Below are 12,795 nucleotides of genomic sequence, written 5' to 3'. Positions count from 1 at the left end.
AGATAATGTTCAAAAGCTATAATACATCAGCAAGATAGTCTGTTATTGGATAGAATGAAAAAAAAACACAATAAATCTGAACAAACCAAGAGGCCAAGCAGTAAAGTCATTGTAGTTGTTTAATGTGTATAACATGTATTGCAGATACTGGGGCAGCGCCATCATCTGTGTGATACAAATACTGCACTTTAAAAGACAAAATTATAAAGCTGATCTGCATTTTCTGAGGCACAATTTAAATATGCAAAGGGTACAAATTATATTATTATATCCATGCATAGGTGTAGATTTTCCCCTTAATATTTAGAACATGTGCATTTGCCTAAACATGCAGTATCATAGAACATTTATTGAAGATTAAAGAAATTTGCACCATAAGTTCATGCCAAAAAGGCACAAATTTGTGCATTAAGATTTACCAGAGTGTAGGAAATCGAGAGTGGGATGCTCAAAATTTTCTAGGACCTCCGAACCCCCCCGTTTCATATATGCCCCCCCAAATGATGAAACAAAACTTATGCCCTCTCATCCATGGCACACAGTGGTACTTTTTACATAACTGTTTGCATTAAATCAAAATTTTAAACTGTTAACATCATAATCTAAATGATGCATGCATTTCATTTTTTACAAGTGCTTCAATCTTTACAAAACTAGTTTCATTTCATCCTGTAATAGAAACTTCTTGAATTCGGACAGTGTTTCTGAAAGAAAGACAAACAATGGTCATGAATAATAAAAAAAAAACAAGTTGAGCATTGCAAGGTTAATTTTAGGCAAGATAATGTGTTGCCAGCAAAGCACCTTCTTATTGTGCTGCGTTAAACAGCTTCTTCCTGCCCTCCATACCAGACATGGCCTCCACGTTCTTACGCCAGTCAGTCACCTCTTCCCTCTACGAAGATAAAAGACAGATAGCAGTCTTCTTCTTTAAAGGGACAGTCCACACCCAAAATTAAAAGTACATATTTTTCCTCATAGTGCCAATAATCAACCTAGATTGTTTTGGTGATAGTTGCAAAAGTGCAAGTGGTTTTTTTTTTGTTTTTTTTTTAGATTTAGTTTTTGGCGCTTTAAGCACCACAAGCTGAGTGCCATGTAGTTCAATTACATTTGAGAGAGAGGACAGACATCTCTATGGCCAATATCTCCAACACTCTGCAACTCACACCAAAAGTGTTTAGACAGATAAATAGCACTACAAGTAAGATGAAAAATATGTGTTTTTGATTTGAGGGTGAAATGTCCTTTTGATGCAGTTTCTTTTCTTTTTTCGTGGACGATGGTTTCAGTCACCAGCTTTACCTTGTCTTCCTCCTTCTTTACTGTCTTAAGGTTGGCCTTGAAATCAGCCTTCATGAGTTTGGAACTGTCAATGGATGCACCCAGCATGTCGTCTGTGGTTTTCTTAACCCTCTTCAAGTTGGGTCTCTTTGCCCCCTTCAGCCCTATGATCTTCTGGTTCAGCGTCTGGATCTGTGCAACAAACATCACATGCTTCCACACCCTGACAGGTCAGCAAATGTATGAATTCTTATTCATGACCTCCTGATTCAGTTTCACTGTACCTCTATGTCATTTTTGGCCACCTTGACCTCTATGTCATAACGAGCTTCATCTACAACATCAATCTTCCGATGTAGTTCTTTGCAAAGGTCCTGTAAAGAAAAAGAAAACCGTTAAGACTATGTAGAATAATAATGGCTGAATCTGCGTGATTTGCTGTGTCAGTACCTGGAGCTCCTGGACTGACAGACCTGACAGCGCCAGCGGAGGGAAGCACTCATTAACAACTCTCTCCTTCTCGTGTTTCCTCTCTTCGCGTTCAGCCACAAGCATAGAAGCTGCCTTTTTCAGCAGCTTGGACTGTAATATAGAAAGGCGATAATAAGCCTGGATGAAAGCTGAAAAGGTATTAGCACGTGGCCTGAGGGTCACAAGACCTACCTTCAAATGCAGTCGGCGTGTCGCTGAATATTTTGGCTTCCTCTGTGAGAAATATACAAATACTTTACACATCAAATAGAGTCAATAATATAGATTTTCAATTGTGCATGAATCAATATCAATTATTAAAGGTAAGATACTGATAAGATTTTTATGTAGACAAATCTTTTAAGAAAAAAAAACTACAGCAGAGCTTTTAGAATGTTGTGAAGTATTGCTTTCCTATAAAATATGTTGTTATTATGAATTAATCATTTTACAATTTTTGATGGGTCCAAAAAGAGTGCTTTAATTGCTCTGTGAGTGCTTTAATTGCTCTGTGTGAGATCTCTGATGTTTGGCTACCATTTGATTACAATGCTGTTACAATATTAGCTTGTAAGCAAATAGTATAAAGAAGTTATCACGTGTATCTGTGTTGTCAATGATCAGGAGTCTTTGTAGTTGCAAGTCTGAGGGAACAATAGGTCAGTTCAACATCAACCCGGTTAGCAGGAGCTAACACAGCAGCAGCTAACATCTGACACTGAGGCGTTAAATTGTCCGCACACAGACAACAAAATGGCTCAACTCTTCTGTTAAATGCAGTAATAATTGTTAGGTTACATTAGCTCTCGTTACATTGAGTTACATTAGTTCTCACTCCTGCAGCAGGATTGTCCTTGTGGAGACAAAAAATATCTCATGATAAACAGAGCGAGAGCGGGGCAAGTCATGGGATAATGTTACAGTGGACTGGTCCCAGAACTCAGGGGTGGAAAATAAAAAAGACTGTAGCCTCTTAATATAAAAGCATTTTCTTTCCTTGCTTGCACTTTAAAATAGTGGCCTTTCTCCCTTCAAAACATAAGACATATAGCCAATAAGGGTGAAACATTTTTTTGCCATAACATGTTGTTAGCTTAAGTTAGCCAGCCATATCCTAATATTACCAGAATGTTAGATAACATGATTCTTGAAACACAACCACACAAAGTAACCTAAATTTCTAGCCACGTGCTCCAAAAAAAAAAATTAATTGCTCTATCACAAAAGATTAATCTCGTGAAAAGACCAAGTCTCTGCTCGATAAGGAAATATGCAGGTTGTGCAGCAAACTGGCAGCCACTTGCAGTTCGAGCAGCAACAATGAGGTGACATTAATTTAGTGCAGCTAAATGTTATCAATGGCACCTTTAATTAATGTAAAAGAAATCAACTCACCGGTCTTCATCAACATGTGACAAGAAAAGCAGACAAAGGATACATAGACAAGTTATCATGGAATATACAAATAGTGTACAAAATTGTGGCTTCCTCAATACTTACCCCTCAGACATGTCTGCCGCTTACAGTACCTTTGGAGTGGAAACAGACTTTATTTACTCTTTTTTTAATGCCTTGCATGCATCTTTAACACTCCACATAGTTCTAAAGTCCATACATAGTGTAGATAATCATAATGAGTGTTTACTAAAGTCTCAGTGGTATCTTCTACAGTTAAAGTGATTGATTAATCCAAGTAGTTCACAGTTTAATGGATTTTATTGTCCTCAGGGGCGTTTTTTAGATACATGTCAGTATTCCTTCAGGGCCAAATAATCCCTCCTTTTGTTATAAGAGCTGATGAGGAGCCTGTTACATGGCTATATTTAGCCACATTTCCACCATGCTTTGGTGTGTTCCAGCAGCTGCTGTTGCCTTGATGGTGCCAGAGAAAGGTTTGGCAGCCAAGAGACAAACACCAAAGCTATGGTGACTGTGAGACTTAAAAAAATGTCCTTCAGGATCCACAACACTGCTCATTTTCTATTTTTCCTTATTCCTTTTATCATAGCTCCATCTCTGACTTTTTCTCTAACATTCTTTGACATTGTCTTTCTAACATTTGCTTTATAAGTACAATACTTCCTTTTTAAAATTAATTTAAACACAACATATTTCAATTAATGCATGTAGTTCAAGTCAATGCCTCTGACACAACATGGTAATATATCCAATTTTGACTAATCCAGCCTGACAGGGTGCGAAAGTCAAGGTAAACAAGCCAAGCAGCAGACATTATCAGAAAGCCGGCAGCCTTGCCCCTCCACCCAGGAGGTTGCCAGTTCATACGAGCAAGCCATCATCACTTATCACACCAGCTTTTCGGCAACAATGACGGGTCAAGTGTGCCTTTACCAGCCGCCAATACTTTGGCAGGCAGTTCAAGCCTCGGGTTACATTTCTTCACTTAGAGGATCAAGAGATCATCAAGACTGGAGGTGTCATAGAAGACGAAGCTGGACAGCCACGCTCAAAAAGTGACTTTAAGACCTTGACAAAAGTAGCAACATAGCAGGGATTCCCTCACATAAATACCAGCCACAGTAAATGTTTCAGGGGCATGCTGATATGCAGTCTTCATTACTCCTACATTAAAGCCAGACTCGACTTCACCAAAACAAACGCACGGCTGATGAGACTGAGATGACAGCAGGACAAGAAGTTAATCCTGCAATGTCAGATGAAAGAGCCCTTTTTAATGTCTACAATAAATCTGATTGACTTTTATTTTCTTGTGGTAAATAGCGTAGACTCGATATGAAACTTACCTTGAAGGTGAGAAGAAATCAGAGAGGGCAGTGACAGAGTGAGTCAGCAACAGAAAAAGCACTTCATGATTATTAGTGAAAGATTTATGTATTCAAAGTCTCGTGTGAATGGCTCGCTAAAATAGACCCCCTGTCCACCTGACAATTGCTTTGGTCACAGTGCAACCCTTTTTGATTTGCCCTCAACCCGTGACCTTTTTATCACATGTGATTGCGTCGCACAAGGGCACACCTCACACGTCCCTCACCTAACTGGCAGCTGACTTATCCGCTCTGCAGATATCAGGCGCCCTGAGCGTGTCTGCGTTTTGAATAGGTGTCATGGGGTGTGCTGGCAAAGGCTAACTTCAAAGACCAAGTGCTTTAAAGGTGCCCTTTAAAGTCAGTTTTAAAAAGTTGAATGGTTAAAGTTAAAAATGTTTCGGTTAAACAATTATTCTCTGCAACTTGAAGTCTCCGGCCTTTGTTTATTATGTGAGCCGGAACATGGCCATAGTGTATATGTATATATGTATACTGTTTACCATCCTCACTATCGTAGCTTACCATGTAAACATGCTAACATTTGCTAATTTGTACTAAACACAAATTACAGATAAGTCTGATGGAATTTTTCTAGTTTTGCAGATTTGGTCAAAGGCCAAAACATTGGATCAGTTAAGATTTTTGTTTTTATTTTAGATCTTTAATGTCATCCACTATTCAGTATCCAGTAACACTATATTGCCCCACCTGATTGGCATTTATAAACACAATATTTATTCTTAATACATGGTTTGTAGTATTCTATATTATAGACTACAATGTAGTTGTAAGCAAATACAAGGAAAGTAAAGTAAAGTCCACCATTATAACCCCTTCTGATGTATCTGAAACTGGTATATAAACAATTAACAAATGCTTGATAAGAAGGTATAATATATGATACAATTACACAAATGAACAAGTGCTAACAGTTAATTATAAAGCATTTATTAACTGTTTTTACACAGGTGCAAATTATTAGCAGTTGGTTTAAAACCCATTACAACAATCTGTTACACTGATTACAAATAGACTATAGCACTGATTTTCCAAGTGCAGGGCCACCAAAGGGAAGATGAGAAAAAATAAAAACAAAAAGGTTTTTTTAAAAAAAGCATTTAAAAAATAAATTATTATTGTTTTTCAAAATGTTTGGGGTTTTTGTTGTTGTTTTTGTTTGTTTGTTTGTTTGTTTTATTTTTTTGTTTGGTTTTAGCTCTGTTCAGTTTTTGACTGTTTTTCTCCAATCCAGTTCAAAAATTCTTGGTTAGTCCCTCAAGCAGCAATTGAGGAAAACAAGTTTTCAAGTTGATGGTCTAGACGTAACATCATTCAGGGCATAGATAAAAGAAACAGACATACACATACAAGCACATTTCAAGCATTTATGAACATATCCATATAAATGATTTGCAACTACATTATAGTATGTTATAATGTTTCAGAAATCATTTATTATTTGTTTATCTGCTGCTGATAGATGCTAAATCCTGAACACAATAGAAGGTAGCTGGGCTGAATAAAAGCATATTTTTATGTTTGGATCAGGTGCCACCATGGCGACTGAATCACAATTGCTTCAACACCAGTCACCCGCTAAGCTGAGATCAAATACAACCTCTGCAGTCTATTCTGGTCAGATAAGTGGCACATGTCTTTCTATCTCAGCATTACACAAAGTGAAACAGTAGCTCAATGTCCAGTCAGAACTGTAGCGATAGGAATTAACGCCTAACCACGACTGCATTTATGTCCTATTCAGTATAATCCTCGGTAACCAAGCAGGGAGTAGCTGAAGAGGTCATAATCCCAGGCCTTCATGTGTTGATCCTTCAGGCCGAGATGTTCTGGTGTCTGCATATTTAGGTGATGATGCCAGGGGGTTATGGGAGGTCAGGCTGAATGTTAAAATGGGGTTTAAGAGGTGTCCCAGTGGTCTCTAAAGGTTTCAGAAACTGATTTTGTAATCAAAACATCCCAGGTTCGAGTTACATGTCTTTTTCTACCCTTATTTCCTGTTGACTTAATACTGTTTTATGTCTAATAGAGCCAACATACCCACTAAAAAGTAAGTATGTCAATGAATTTTATGTTTTGTTCAACAACTTTTAATAATGAGACACACTTCTTGCACATTACTTAAGTGTAAAACTTACTTTACTGTGTGAACAGGGAGTTACCTCTTGTAGATTTAGTCGCTGCTGCCCCCCAGTGACTGTTTGAAGTTTTGACATTTTGGTATGGTCGGTTTCTGGCTTTGTTTTGTCCTGCAACTTGTACCTCGCACTTTGCGCAGCATGTTGTGCTTCCACCTGGAAGTAAATGTGCTCAATTGCTCTCCTTCATATGGCGATAAGAAACAAACTTCTGTTACTCACATAATTCTGTAAAAAAAAATCAGATTAAAAGAGCATTATTTGCAGCCCATGCAGCATTCTGCATGTGAATGGAAACTGGAAACCACATTTGAAGAGCATCCTTCTCACGTATTCAGATGTTAGCACCTGATAAATTTGAAACAAATCGTTCTGGTAGAGATGAGATCACAGTGAGCCTTTTCTGTGTTTTTTCAAACTAACCGTTGAACCATCTTCTCAGTGGAGTTCATTGTTTTTGTTTACTCTGTAGTTTTTAAAGTTTTGAGGAGCTACAGCAGAATGATCCATGTTCTTTTTTTCTGTTTTTATTTGACCGCTGGACTCACAGTGTCGTCTTCTCTTAGGATTCTGGACAAACGTGTGGACTGCAATCAGCTGGTGAGGATTCAGTCTGTTAAAAACCAAAATACACCCTTTCTTATGAAAATAGAATTTACAGTCACAGATTCATCAAGTCACTCCTCTCTTGTGTTTTTTCCTTCAGGGTCTTGATAACTGTAAAATTAGTAAGTATCTTCTTTCTCAAGTTAGAAGAATAAAGTTCAAACTTTTGAATATAGAGAAGACCTCAGTATGTTGAGGGTGGCTATTTTTTTGTGTAAATTTCTATCTTTGCTTGACTGTTTTAAATTCAAAACTTGAACTTAGCTTCTGTGTTATTGTTAGTGTGGTAGAAATATTTTGTGCAGGAAAGTATCATTTTAATTTGACATTTATGTGATTCATCTGCTCACACTGTAGTGTTGTCACAATATGGAATTTCTAACTTTATTAAAAAACCTTGAAAATATCAATATTCAATACCATTTTTAAACCATGGGGAATATTGACATTTTTCTTTTTTAGTTTTCTTTTAGTAAAAATATAAATATAACAACGCTAAAACATGACAATGACGACTTTCTATTTCACAGTTAATAGCTGAGAACAGCAGAATGACTGCAATAAACATTAACATTAACAAAGCAGGAAAGCGCAGAAAATGTGCATTGAATACATTTCAGTCATAGTATCCATAAATTAACATTTCTGACAACACTACCACACATACAAATACACATATGTTAAATATATACTCATTATAACATATACACCTTTGACTATATGTCAGATAACTGCTCAGATGAACGCATGGTCGCACCCAGGCAACGTACTCCTGTGCCTCCAGACTGGAACCATAGTGTGGGAGTCTGGATGGACGATGATGGGCCTGTTCCTGCTGTAAATGTAACTTGGAAAATAAAGTCAGATGGTAAGTAACACTAAAATGATGTATTTTGAAAATATAGTATTTTTTATTGTAACTTACATTCTAAAAGGCATCAAATACAAGTTTAGATCAAACCGTTTTTTAATCAAAGTTGAAAAGAGAATCAGACATCAGAGGTAACATTCTTACATACGGTATATCCTCTTCTACTCACAGGAAGTGTAAAAACCCTTCGTGGAACAGCGATTAATATTCAGGATGAAAGTACAAATCAAAGCATATGTGTGCAGTTTTCTTACAAACTCAACTCAAACCAGCAGCAGAATCCAAACTATGGGCTGGTAAGATTGTACACCTGTTTATTTAACGATTGCTGCAACAGTGGCAAACAGAACAGATGTTATAGATTTGTTTTTTGTTTTTTCTCAATAGTGGACATTTTCCTTGGATGGGGTCATGGTAGAGCTTGGGCATACATATAGGGTGTCCGTTTTTAATCTGCCAGAACCTGAAACATTACGTTACAGGACTCCAAATTCAATTACCATCCCAGGTGAGTTACTTCCACATCCAGAAGCAGGGAGACATTTATGATAAGTTCTATGAGTTTGCTGTATAAACAAGGTTTTAAGTTAGATTGTTTCTATGTTGTTGTTGTTCTGTGTGTGACACAGTGTGCTTCTGACAGAAAACTGTCTTGGATATCATTAGGATTAAAATAAGCAATATGAAATTTGTGCCCTTGAATCAAGTATTAAATTGTCTTGTCAAAATAGATGGTTATTAAATATATTTTTAGTCCATTTACATTTGAACAGGAGGGAAACACTATCCTATGGAGAAACAGACTTTGACATAACACCTGTATGCACGCAATGCCCCTATTTTTGCCTCCTCTGAGCATTTAGATCAGGCTATGAGTCTGCATTGTCGATTAGGGCCTTGCTAGCCTGTCAGCTCATTTATTTTTTGTGTGGTGAGCACAGAGAATATCATCAGGGTCATATAACCTCACTGTTCATGATGAAGTGACGTCAGTGTGTTTACTTGGAGGAGTATATTTACACATTAGGCACGCATTTCCATGGCAAGTTTGTTTGTTTTTTTCATCTGAAGAGCTCTGTCAAGTTTCTGGTCAGGATTTAAAATGCTCTAATAATCTTTTTGAATTATTGTCTGTCATGGCCAGGATGCAGTGATACAAAAATCCAAAGGGCCCGGGTGTGTCTGGAAAATGGTACATTTTACATTCTTTACATCTCACAAGTTTAAGTGGATGATTTTAAGAGGTCCAGAACAATGTCAGCATAGAGCTCTGGATGCTCTGTCATTTCAGGGAGTCTGTGGGATCCTCCCTTGACTACCACTGTGACTCTTGATGAGGGACTTAAAAAGTTTTTCCTTGTTGTGGGTTTTGAGGCTGCAGAGTATGCAGAGAGATACCTCGTCTCCATCCTCAGTCATGGTTTCCATTGCTCAAAGAACATCTCAAAGGTATTGCATTGAATTTGTCACTTACATTATCAATAACGATGACTGAAACATGATTATATATGTAATAAGAATGACATCATATGATTTACTTCCAGTTTAGTGTGAAATAATGCGGAGTGCACATATAATCTCATTGTCATTTCTTTCCTTCACAGGAAAACAGAACACGCCTGAATGTGACATTTGAGTTCGATGTGTGGCAGCTCTCACAATGTGAAGTGGTGTCAGTAGTGAGTTCCGTTCTTATTTAATGTCCCTTTCCTGACAGTTGATTAATGAATCTTACATATAGAGGTACAACATCAAAAGTCTCTTACTCTGCTCCTTTTTTTGTGTAAAGATTCAGCCATTTTTCATTGGATGCAAGAATGATTGTCGGCGCCATGAGGAAAAAATCAATTTCTGCCAGTGTACGTATGATTCTTTTTTTTTTTTTTTTTTTTTTTTTTTTACATATATGCAGTGTGTTAGGTTTTCAAAAACAATATGGTGTAGAGCATAAATCAATGGTTCCCAACCTTTTTGACTTGTGACCCTATATGGAGCAGTGTGTAGGACTGAGGGGGTTTTAGGGGATTTGGTGGCATCAGGTGGTGAGGATTGCAGATTGCAACCAGCTGAACATGCTAAGCATGAACTCCAGGTCAGGATTTCTTCAGTAATTATTGTTCACTGTTTTTTTACCTGGAGCCAGATTTTCCGCAGAGGTATCTTCCTCTCCACAACAAATGGACATTTGTCATTAAAAATGACAAAAACACTGAAAAAATAAATTTAATATTAAAAAAAAAAAAAAAAGTGTTATTTGATGCTGTTTGGCTCTTCATGGAGGGGAGCGTTAACTGCTGCGGTCAATGCGAAAATGCAAAAACGCCCCTATCTGGAGCCAGTGTTTGGTTTGTCTGGGCTAATGTAGAAGTATAATGGTGCAATGTGGCAATCTCCATGGATACACTCCCTGTGTTGATATAGACAGCTCATTCTAAGGTAACAAAAACACAACAACGTTTTTAAAAGATTTTAAATTTAAAAATTTTACATTTTAATAAAAACATACCCATCATATTATATTCTATGTCTGAAAATATATCCCCCTAAATCCTACACACCTTTCAACAAAGCAGTGTTCACTCGTGAACCTCTTGTTGCAGGTGTTAGAAGTCTATCAGTTTTGACCTTTAAACATCTCATTTTAATAAACCTTTGAGATGAGATGAAAGAGGTAAAAAAAAATGTCATATTTCACAAAGACTTGAAGATTAGAGAAAATACCAAAAGTGAATGTAAATTTGTGTGACAGAATGTATTGTTCCTCTTTAGATTTAATTTGTGACCCACTAGAGCGGTCCTGACCCTCAGGCTGGGAATCAGTGACCCACTATTTGAAATCACCTTTTGTTTTTGTAGAAGTATTAAACTGGTCATATGTCTCTCTGTATTTTAGATTATCTACCACGGACTTTAATCATAAAGGCAACTGTGGGGCTGCTTGTCATCTGTGGTTTTCTTGCTTATTCACTGTGGAGAGTGTCTCAGAAAGGTTTGCCTTCTTATAAAATGCATAGTATTGAATAGAAAACACAGCTTGAATTATTAATCAAATAACAGTCCTCCCCGTCTCTCAGATACTGTGAACGCATCATCATCTGCTGCCAAACAACAATCAGACCCTCCTCAAGTGCACGAGAGAAGAAGAGTCCTCATTATCTACTCCCTCGACCATCCTTTATACAAACACATCGTACTCAAGCTTTGTGCCTTCCTTTCAACCAAATGTGGCACTGATGTGGTCCTGGATCTGCTGGACTCTACAAGACTGGGAGTGTTGGGAGGGATCCAGTGGTTGGACTGGCACAGGGAGCAAATAGAGAGCTCTTCAGATAAGATACTAATCCTGTGCTCACAGGGAGTACAAGCCAAATGGAGAGCCATGTGTGGTGGCAAACAGCTTTTACTGAGAGAGGACTCCCGCTCAACTGCAGGCGACATGCTCAGTCCAGCCCTCAGCCTCATGATCCCCCATCTTATCCGATCTGCATCGTTTGAGAAATACATAGTGGCTTACTTTGATGATGTTTGCTCTGAAGAAGATGTTCCTTCACCCTTCAACATTACTGTTCGATACAAGCTGATGAAACAGTTTGAGGAGCTCTTTTTCAGAATCCTGGACACTGAGAAGCACGAACCAGGCAGAATGAATCACATTAAAGGGCTCTCAGAGGACGAGTACTGTCACTGTCCCTCAGGAAGAGCTCTGCGGGACGCCATAGAGGCTTTTCGTGCATACCAGCTGGAGCATCCACAGTGGTTTGAAGATGAACTACTGGAAACCTCAGAGCTGAAGGTTCAGGAGACCTCACCTGAAATCTGTGACGATGCAACAGCAACCATGAAAGTCATTGCACAGTGTGTAGCTAACTCAACACAAACAACACAAGAAAGCAATCCTGTTGTGTTCAATCATCATATTGCTGAGAGCAATCAGCCAGCTTGATAAAATTGCATTTAGAGACATCAGTGAAGATCTTCACTGCTGTTTGATGAAATGATCAAAATCAATCAATTAGATATTAAATTGTATGTGATACACCCAAGGAACAACAAAAAAATCTGCAGAGAGAAATCACCAGTGAACACATACAGATGTTAAACTCATTGGAGCAAGTATCAGCTGATGTTTAGTTAGTTACCACATTTTAATGTGCATTTCACAAAAAAAGAAATATGTGTGCAGTTTTGAACATGTTCATTTTTTCTTTAACATTTTTATGTTTTATGTATATTTGTTTTGTGTATATTTTAGGCTGTTGTGAGGCCTTTTAATTTTAAGGGGTGTAAGAAAAAAAACAATAAAAAAGGAAAACACTAAATTTGTCCCAAAAAAGCCTATTAAGTATGTATGATTGTTTAACATGTTTAAAAAATAGATAATACATACCAAGAATCCAATAAAAAAGTTTCTAAAAATATCAGGAAAACTCACTGACTCACTCACTCTGATGCAATATTCACAAGAAGTAATTTGCTCAAAATTCATCCAAAACACTCATTTTACTGCAGTTATTGCAGTCACTTTTTGGGTTCATCGTAAAGTTTATCAGCTGATCTGTTCTGTTATTGTTATGGATTGAACATAATTTGAAATATCTGTAGCACATGTCACTAAGTC

At 37.5% G+C, this 12,795-nt stretch overlaps 2 protein-coding genes across 4 annotated transcripts; one reads left to right on the top strand and one right to left on the bottom strand.

Annotated features, from left to right (window-relative positions):
• Positions 1 to 101: 101 nt before the first annotated feature.
• Positions 102 to 4,699, bottom strand: LOC121950615 (troponin I, slow skeletal muscle-like). Its single transcript, XM_042496671.1, has 9 exons — positions 4,521 to 4,699; positions 3,256 to 3,284; positions 3,151 to 3,154; positions 1,948 to 1,989; positions 1,735 to 1,866; positions 1,569 to 1,658; positions 1,306 to 1,476; positions 805 to 895; positions 102 to 704 (listed from the first exon to the last, which is right to left on the bottom strand). The coding sequence occupies exons 2-8, from the start codon at positions 3,264 to 3,266 to the stop codon at positions 809 to 811; spliced, it is 537 nt and encodes a 178-aa protein (XP_042352605.1). The 5' UTR covers positions 3,267 to 3,284; positions 4,521 to 4,699; the 3' UTR covers positions 102 to 704; positions 805 to 808.
• LOC121950611 (interleukin-17 receptor A) lies at positions 1,445 to 12,506 on the top strand. Of its 3 annotated transcripts, none has more exons than XM_042496667.1 (12): positions 1,445 to 1,514; positions 7,251 to 7,300; positions 7,407 to 7,428; positions 8,034 to 8,174; positions 8,349 to 8,473; positions 8,565 to 8,685; positions 9,322 to 9,369; positions 9,559 to 9,626; positions 9,782 to 9,856; positions 9,967 to 10,036; positions 11,071 to 11,166; positions 11,252 to 12,506. In XM_042496667.1, exons 1-12 carry the CDS (start codon positions 1,451 to 1,453, stop codon positions 12,118 to 12,120), a joined length of 1,749 nt encoding a protein of 582 aa, XP_042352601.1. In that variant the 5' UTR covers positions 1,445 to 1,450; the 3' UTR covers positions 12,121 to 12,506. The 3 variants fall into 3 exon arrangements, with proteins under 3 accessions (XP_042352601.1, XP_042352598.1, XP_042352599.1); XM_042496664.1 differs by having other exon boundaries at positions 9,469 to 9,626; XM_042496665.1 differs by having other exon boundaries at positions 1,467 to 1,514; positions 7,267 to 7,300; positions 9,469 to 9,626.
• Positions 12,507 to 12,795: the final 289 nt, after the last annotated feature.

This window comes from Plectropomus leopardus, chromosome 11, assembly GCF_008729295.1.
Source record: "Plectropomus leopardus isolate mb chromosome 11, YSFRI_Pleo_2.0, whole genome shotgun sequence".
Lineage (NCBI taxonomy): Eukaryota > Metazoa > Chordata > Actinopteri > Perciformes > Serranidae > Plectropomus > Plectropomus leopardus.
This window is presented reverse-complemented; position numbering and strand designations above follow the sequence as displayed.

Bases quoted from the DNA above. Each gene is read 5' to 3' on its own strand.
- LOC121950611 (XM_042496664.1), top strand. From the start codon at position 1,451: ATGATCTTCTGGTTCAGCGTCTGGATCTGTGCAACAAACATCACATGC. The intron at 1,515-7,250 runs GTCAGCAAATGT...CTGGACTCACAG, and splicing joins ATGCTTCCACACCCTGACAG to TGTCGTCTTCTCTTAGGATT. The intron at 11,167-11,251 runs GTTTGCCTTCTT...CCCGTCTCTCAG, and splicing joins GTGGAGAGTGTCTCAGAAAG to ATACTGTGAACGCATCATCA.
- LOC121950615 (XM_042496671.1), bottom strand. The intron at 1,867-1,947 runs GTAGGTCTTGTG...TCTATATTACAG, and splicing joins CACGCCGACTGCATTTGAAG to TCCAAGCTGCTGAAAAAGGC. The intron at 1,477-1,568 runs GTACAGTGAAAC...TTTGTTGCACAG, and splicing joins TGGCCAAAAATGACATAGAG to ATCCAGACGCTGAACCAGAA.